Genomic DNA, 8,321 nt, shown 5'->3' with positions numbered 1-8,321 from the left:
AATGCGTCCATTATACCCTATGGACACATTAGCGTGTGTTAAATCAACTGCCGCACCTTAGTAAAAGGACTACAAAGGCAATCACAATGTTAGAACCTGAATGACAACCACAGAAGGGTCAAAGGACTTAATAGCAATTTATTTCTTCTTTTTGCTGCAAGCAAAACAGTGCCCACAATTTTTAAAGATATTAACAGGTCTAAACCAATAAAAACCAGTATCCACGTATGTAATGAAATGTTGTTCTGTGCATATATATCAACATTGCAAAGCTTTTAAGTGCAAGAAATTTTTGCAAGGTTGATATTTATCAACAGAACAACATTCCAGCACATGCACTGATGTGTGCTGACACTTTTGTTTTCCTCAAGCATGTGAACAGTACCACCTACCCTTGGTGCAAAATCTCATGTGTGTGTGCCCAGGTACTGCACATGTTCTTTGCACTTTGAATGTGCATATGACTAGTTTCTGCATTGGTGGGAATAATTCTCTGAGAAAGCTTGCATTAGAAACTGTCTCTAAGTGTGGCTTTCTTCACCAGCCCCTGAGGAAGTCTCCCTTTTCCTTTGGCTGGCACAGATGAGGGGTGGAGTTCCATTCAACAGTCAATCATCAATAGTGACTGTCACTGAAATGTTTCACTGGTATTTTTAGTGTTGAATGGGTCTATGGAGTGCTGACTAACTCTCCTTCAAACATAATGGCTCAAAGGAATCTGGGGAAAAACTGACTGACCTACTTTATGAGATCTTTTGAAATCCATTCCACCTTTCTCATTACAGGTCTCCCTTGAGTCACCACCTTGGGGTGGTGAGAACAACTGCGGACATCCACCCTGCCTGTGCATGTGTAGGAGGACAGGGAGGGAAAATTTAAAAAAATGGGAACTGATTAAACGGGGAGCGGTGTACAAAAAGGCAAATGTTGATTACCACAAACAAGCCTTCAGAACTATGGTTACAATGAAGCCTTATCTTGCTCTAGAATACACAGTGCACACAACCTGTGACCTCTAGCATTTTGCATGAGCTGGGAGGGACGAGTGAGCTGAGCAGAAGCCATCTGTACCAGCTTGCTCCTGTGACTTGCTGGGAGCCCGGGAAGCTGAGTAGCTGGCACGTCTGCTGCTGATGTAAAAGGATGGAGGGAGGGGCAGCGGCACACAAAGATATGGAGCCCTTTAGATAACAAAAGAGAAGCAGGAAGAGATAAGGCAGCCCTCTGCTACTATTTATCATTTCTATAGCATTACCAAGCTGCACAAAGCAGCACTGTACATTAAACACGCAAGAGATGGTCCCTGGTTTAAAGAGCTTACAATCTAATTATGACAGACACATAGGACCAAAAGTGAATCAATATATATTGTTTAGGTATGAAATAACAGAGGGAATGGACAGACTTAAGGCCCACCAAGCCCAGTATCCTGTTCCCAACAGTGGCCAAACCAAGTACCTAGCTAGATCCCAAGTAGCAAAATATTGTTTATAAGATTGCAAAGAAATGTACATTGGTGTTAGATCCTTAGTATGTGTCACATTAGGCTAAAACTTATTCCTTCTCTCTTTCTTCCTATATTACGTCTTCTGATTCAGTAGCAGAGATTGTTTAATAACATACGGTTGTTTTATATTTTATTTCTTTATATTGCATTACAAAATTCAATACGAATTTGGAACGAAAAGAATCTAGCCTGTATAGGTCCCTAGCAAGTGTCCAATGAGTCCTGAATCAATCCAGGACCTCCAGAGGGACATCATTTGTGGACCACAAAAGGGACCCTTTCGCCCGAACGACGAGCGCGCGCATCACGCTGCGTGCGAAGGCCGGGGGAAGCCCCGCGCGCTCCCCACCGGAGGCCACGCCCCTCCCCCGGCACAAGCCCCGCCGCCGCCCGCAGCTCTCTCGGCTGGTTCCGGGGTTCGCCGGGGGAGGGGCGGGGCCGGCGCCGGTCCCGCCCACCCGGCCTGCCGCGCGAACCCACGGGCCGGCGCGGGCCGAGCCAATGGCGAAGCGCCTTTCCGAAAGATGTCCATATATGGCGATGTTGAGCGCGCGGGGCCGGCACAAGGCGAGATTAAATAGAATAACGGCCGTTCGCTAGGTCTCACTCAGCCGACAGCAGCGGAGCTGACAACATCCTGCACCGATAAAAAAAAGCTCAGAAAAGACAAAAAAAAAGGCAAATCAACCCTCACCGCTTTCGTTGCTGAGAGTCGGACTCCTGCAGGTAAAGCGACGGCGGCGGTTTTCTCGGGCCTTTGTTCTGGGCGGGAAGCGCGAGCCTGCTTTCGACACGGACCCGTCGCGCGGCGCCTTTTAGCTGTTGGGCCTCGTTTTCTGCACGGGGGAGGGGTGGCGGCTTCTGCTATCGATCTGGGAGTGGAAAGGCTGCTCGAGTAGGGGCGACTCGCTCCCCCACCCCTCCCCTCGGTGTAATGGTTTTGTCCGGTTGCTCGCGCTCTTTCGGCTTCGGGGCGTGGCATTTGGGAACCGATGCCCTAATATGGGCAACGCGACGCCGATTGGCGGCTGGGAAGCGGCTCGAGCCCACCCACCCCTGGCGTCCGCGGCGCTTACTGATGACGCACTTGACATGGAATCTCTGCCTCTTGCGTTCTTTCCCAGTAGATAAGTCACTATGGCCGATGAGGAGATCGCAGCGCTGGTCATCGACAATGGCTCCGGCATGTGCAAAGCCGGCTTCGCAGGAGATGATGCTCCCCGAGCCGTGTTCCCGTCCATCGTCGGCCGCCCAAGGCATCAGGTTAGTAGCGGAAGTAACGCTCTCTGGACCACTCCGGGGCTGTTTTCCTTTGCTCGTTCCTTATATGGCCTTGTCTGCTTCTAGGGTGTCATGGTCGGCATGGGTCAGAAGGACAGCTATGTAGGTGACGAGGCCCAGAGCAAAAGAGGCATCCTGACGCTGAAGTATCCCATCGAACACGGCATCGTCACAAACTGGGATGATATGGAGAAGATTTGGCATCACACATTCTACAACGAGCTCCGCGTAGCCCCTGAGGAACATCCTGTTTTGCTTACAGAAGCTCCTTTGAATCCCAAGGCCAACAGAGAAAAAATGACACAGGTATCTTAGGACTGTTGTACTCTTAACCTGAACTATCTTCACATTTCATACGTCTTTTTAGCTTTTAAACTTGGTTTTCTTTTACCATTTTCAGGGGTATCTATCTCTTCTGGCATTTCCTCCCTGAAGTCTCAGGTTTCTTTATTTCCATATTTCTGCTTGCTTTCTCTTTTCACACTTGGCTCTCTTTAGTTGTGTGGGGATTTTTTTTGCATGTGGCATGATTAGTATGGCCTGCAAGAATATAGTAAGACCTGTAACAAACTTTTTTTCCCCCCTCACTTGTCAGATCATGTTTGAGACCTTCAACACCCCAGCAATGTATGTTGCCATTCAGGCTGTGCTGTCCCTATATGCTTCTGGGCGTACCACGGGTATTGTTATGGACTCTGGTGATGGTGTCACCCACACTGTACCCATCTATGAAGGCTATGCCCTGCCTCATGCAATTCTGCGTCTGGATTTGGCTGGCCGTGATCTGACAGACTACCTCATGAAGATCCTGACAGAGAGAGGCTATAGCTTTACCACCACAGCAGAAAGAGAAATTGTGCGTGACATCAAAGAAAAGCTGTGTTATGTTGCCTTGGACTTCGAGCAAGAGATGGCCACTGCTGCGTCTTCATCCTCCCTGGAGAAGAGCTATGAACTACCTGATGGGCAAGTGATCACAATAGGCAATGAAAGGTTCAGATGCCCAGAGGCACTCTTCCAGCCTTCTTTCTTAGGTAGGCAATAATTGACTGCTACATCAGAGAATAGATATCTGTATTGAAATTTACTTAGTGGTGGTGTTTCTTAGAAAATGACACAGCAACAGAATTTTCTAATTTCATGGTTAATTGTTGGTACCCTCCCCATGTCATTCTTTGGTGTCTCAATTATTCAATGCAGGTTTGAGGGTTAGTGGCTGTCCCATTTGTACTTCTGATTCTCTTCCCTTTATTAAAGAATGAAGGGGATGGGTACTCGCAGTTAACTGCAGGGACAAATTGTCTTCTCTACTTCCATAAGGGAAGAAATTGAACTGTAATATCGTAGTAGCTTGTAACTTAAGTACTATTAGGCTTTTAAGTGGTGGTAATGGCTGGTTTTACTTACAGGAATGGAATCATGTGGTATCCATGAGACTACTTTCAATTCCATCATGAAATGTGATGTAGATATCCGTAAGGACCTGTATGCTAACACAGTATTGTCTGGTGGTACCACCATGTACCCTGGTATTGCTGACAGGATGCAAAAGGAAATTACAGCCCTGGCACCCAGCACAATGAAAATCAAGGTGAGGTATTACACTGGTAGCACTCTGATTTTTGGGGTAGCTGTTAAAACATGTGCTTGTGTACCAATGGCAGTCTGTGTCCTTTTTTTCAGATTATTGCTCCACCTGAACGTAAATACTCCGTCTGGATTGGTGGCTCTATTTTGGCATCTCTGTCTACTTTCCAGCAGATGTGGATCAGCAAGCAGGAATACGATGAGTCTGGACCCTCCATTGTCCACCGTAAATGCTTCTAAATGGACTGCTAGCAGATGCGTAGCATTTGCTGCATGAGTTATTCATAAGTATTAATTTGCCCAGGCAAATGTGTACACCTCATGCTAGCCTCATGAAACTGGAATAGGAGCCTTGTTTGACAGAATGTGCCCTTGGAATATATAACACACATTAGATGAGTTGGCACTGTTGGAATGTTGCTCAATAGACCACTTTTTGATCTGTGCTAGAATAGCTTTTCTTTATACATGTCTCTACTCAAATCCTGGCACAGGTGCTGTCTTAGGTGGCTCAAAAGCTAAGCTCTTGGATAGAGAATATAGAAGTTCTTCTGTGGAAGGCTGCTGTTCTTGGGACTGCATTGATGCTTCTCCAAGCTCTGCAGAAGCTTTCAGGGGCGGAGTTGAAGTTTTGAGGCTAACATCCCAATCAAGTGCATCATATTCCAGAATTTCATTTCAGAGGCTGGTAAGGGTTCATGAAGGAATTGTTACATCTGTTTGCTGCTGTTTTTTTCTAAATTTGTAGAAACGTCGCATTCAGGCCTTATGAACCAGTTTTCTTACCCCCTCTGAATCCCAGCATAAAGTGGGGTTAGACTACCAAGTTGCAAAAAGGTTGCAGTTACACATGTAAATGTATACATCTGCGTTAATTTATGTAAATTTTTTTTGTATGTTGCCTTAAATGTTCACATGACAATAGATAACAACCAAAATTTGTAAGTCATCAAAAGTTGATAATTGTAATGCCCAACACTTCATTGTGTAAGGAAAATAAAATAAAAATGCTGCAGTAAAATTAACTTTAAGTGGTAGAATGAATTTTGTCAAACTCTGTAAGGGGATGGGCAGCACTTTTAAACTTGAGCCAAGTATGTGTTGCTAGATTTGGTTGAGATGGGGAGGAGTTCTTGACCCTAGTCTTCCAATTTAACAAGGTGATAACTTAATGGCTTATGGTTATTACCATGATGTGTGTGGGGGGAGAGGGGGAATTATTAAACATGGCTAATGTTAAGAGGTGTAATTGAGATGGTTATTACTGTCTCATAAAATAGGACCTGTGCAAAAATAGCACAATTTGGGTGATTAAATTGTGATATTCCTTATTGATTTACGCCCCTTAGTGGTTAAGCTTGTTTCAAGCCCAGCTTTTTTAGTTTATGGTACAGTCATTTCTAGCTTAAATTCATGCAGATGTCTTATCAGCAGGACTTTAAGGTCTTTAGTGCTGAAAAACTGTACTCTGATGCAGCCTCATGTTTTACTTGTCTTGGGTTCAGCTTTTAATGCCCTGCTTAACTATGCTAGACTTCAAGTTATTTAATGAGATTTCCTGTGCCACTAAAGATGCAAGACTAATAGTTCCAGGAGAAATGGGTGTTTCACAATGGTTTTTAAGAAACTTTGGAGTCCCTCATGCTTTCTAAGCTATAAATTGCCCATTTTGGGTTCAAAAATGTGTAGGCTAAACCAAATTAGGGGCAAATCTGCCTAGCAAGATATTAATTCAAATTGTACATGACAATTGTATCTGAGGAGAAGATGGACATGAGTTCCTCCAACTCAAGAGCATCAGAGGATTAGACTCTGCAATCTCTATAGAAGGATGTTTCCAGAAAGGATGCCTTTTCTAGCCTTGAGGCCCTACTAACACAGGCTGTAGCAGTTCACATCTGTGTCAGAATGGCAGATTTAGAGTTAAAGAATTCAAAAGTCAAGACTTGAAGGGTTGGAATAGGGGAGTTAATCACTATTGGCACTAAATCAGATTGAACTGAATTAAGATGTTGCTTTTACAACTTTACAGAAGCTGTGGCAATCAACTGCAATAAGTGTTGCTGAAGTGAACCTATAATCTGTAGTATAAACCCCAGTGTCCTTCTTGTTGTTTTGGGGCAACTTTGCTTTAATTGCTTTAGGTTAAACCTAGATTTTAAAATCTGGATGTGCTTAACAGTGCCTGAATAGAACTGATCTTGAAATATCACTGGGAAAGTGTGAGCTGGGGGGGGGAGATAACCCTGATTGTTGCAGGTGCAAGGGATGCCTACCTACTAACTACAAGCTTTTTAAAGCGCACAGTCAAACTTGTATAAATGAGAATCCCTAGTGTAAAGAGGTAATATAGGTAATATGTTTTTTGGCAAGGACCAACTAGTGAAATATAAACTCCTTTTGCAGAAGGTTGAGTAACAGATTTTCATGCACAGCATTAGCAATTATTTTCCAAGCTTATGAGAGTTATAAGCCCAACACTGGGATTCTGCAGGGACAAAAGTTCTAACACTTATGAGTAGCTGTAGGATGGACAAGAGGTGAAGGTATTGTCTGAAGCTGCACTAAAACATTCGGGTCCACTGTATGTAAGTGCTTAAATATGAGTAATAAGGTGTCTTGCCCACCTACCTGCATTCTGTATATCACAAAATATAGCTGCAAGCACCAAGGTGATTTGTCTAGTAGCTTTATAAAATGAGGTCTGCAAACTTGGCACTTAATTTGTGCTTGAATTTTGTTATGGAATGGCTACAGGTGAAAAGCTAGAGGTGATATCTAAGATCAAGCTTCATATCTAGAGTGGTAGGTATTTCACGACTTGTTTACTTTGGCTCTTGTAGGCTTCATTTGTAAAATAGCCTCTTCCAATGTGAGAATTATTCAAATCACATTAAGGAAATTGGAGAATATAAACCACCTTAAGTTATCTTCCAATCTGTTAATTCATTAACCAGGGTTCTGATTTTTTATTTTTCTGTTCATCAAAAAACCATCATTGTGAGAAAAAATGGACATGACTTCAAATCTTAGTTTTATCAAGATAGGAGCAAGTAAAAAAAAAAACACAAAAACAAGTATTGGCTTCATGACTGCTCCTTGAGGAAAATGTCCATTCTTTTGTACTGTCTTGACTGGAAAGATTCCCATCAGGTGCAGAAAGCTCTTGTAAATCACTAGCATCCTTTCTAATCCAAATCTCATAAGGGAATCCTTAACACTTTTTTAAACATATCAACATAAAACTAAAGCTAAAAACATCATTCTGTATCCTATTTCCTGCATCATAAGTATTCTCATCTATTTAAAAAAAAGTTTTCTACAAATATGCACCATTCTTAATTGCACAGCTAAACTGTTCCACAGATTTAATCCTGCAACTGAAATAGATTACGCCAGACTAAACGTGCAGATGGTAGAGCAGGGTTGGGCAACTCCAGTCCATGAGGGCCAGAATCCAGTAGGTTTTCAGGATTTCCCCAATAAATATGTATGAGATCTATTTGCATGCACTGCTTTCAATTCAATTTCATTGGGGAAATCCTGACTGGATTCCAGCCCTTGAGGACCGGAGTTGCCCACCCCTGTGCTAGAGCAAAATGCTTTGCATTTCAGATCTCAAAAACATCTTGGAAGTGTTGAGGACAATACCATGTCATAACTTGAGACATTGTGCATCCCTCCACTTTTTTTTTTTTTAAAGCTGGGATCATTTGGTGAATCTTAATAAATTAAGAGTTGTCTTTTTTTTTTCATCTTTGGGGAACATGTTTAGGACATTGGGTCCTATATTTCAGCCCATTTTACAAAGCTGCATAGCAATTCTTGGGTGGTAAATGCAATGAGGCCCATTCAATTTCTATGGTCTTTGTTGCAGTACCGTTCTGGGAATCGCTAATGTGGCTTTGTAAAAGGGGGCCTTTAGCATACCTGTTTTGGTATGTGG

The 8,321-nt window shown here is 43.2% G+C and overlaps 1 protein-coding gene across 2 annotated transcripts; it reads left to right on the top strand.

Annotated features, from left to right (window-relative positions):
- The first annotated feature begins 2,081 nt into the window (after positions 1–2,081).
- On the top strand, positions 2,082–5,400 carry ACTG1 (actin gamma 1). Of its 2 annotated transcripts, none has more exons than XM_033962448.1 (6): positions 2,082–2,233; positions 2,632–2,770; positions 2,855–3,094; positions 3,384–3,822; positions 4,198–4,379; positions 4,472–5,400. In XM_033962448.1, exons 2-6 carry the CDS (start codon positions 2,645–2,647, stop codon positions 4,613–4,615), a joined length of 1,131 nt encoding a protein of 376 aa, XP_033818339.1. In that variant the 5' UTR covers positions 2,082–2,233; positions 2,632–2,644; the 3' UTR covers positions 4,616–5,400. The 2 variants fall into 2 exon arrangements, with proteins under 2 accessions (XP_033818339.1, XP_033818340.1); XM_033962449.1 differs by having other exon boundaries at positions 2,086–2,233; positions 2,635–2,770.
- Positions 5,401–8,321: the final 2,921 nt, after the last annotated feature.

Source organism: Geotrypetes seraphini, chromosome 10, assembly GCF_902459505.1.
Source record: "Geotrypetes seraphini chromosome 10, aGeoSer1.1, whole genome shotgun sequence".
Classification (NCBI taxonomy): Eukaryota; Metazoa; Chordata; class Amphibia; order Gymnophiona; family Dermophiidae; genus Geotrypetes; species Geotrypetes seraphini.
The sequence above is the reverse complement of the archived record's forward strand: the minus strand, read 5'-3'. Positions and strand labels throughout refer to the sequence as shown.

Coding starts and splice junctions, on each gene's coding strand:
- ACTG1 (XM_033962448.1), top strand. CDS start 2,645: ATGGCCGATGAGGAGATCGCAGCGCTGGTCATCGACAATGGCTCCGGC. Junction 2,771..2,854: donor TCGGCCGCCCAAGGCATCAG/GTTAGTAGCGGA, acceptor GTCTGCTTCTAG/GGTGTCATGGTCGGCATGGG. Junction 3,095..3,383: donor ACAGAGAAAAAATGACACAG/GTATCTTAGGAC, acceptor CTCACTTGTCAG/ATCATGTTTGAGACCTTCAA.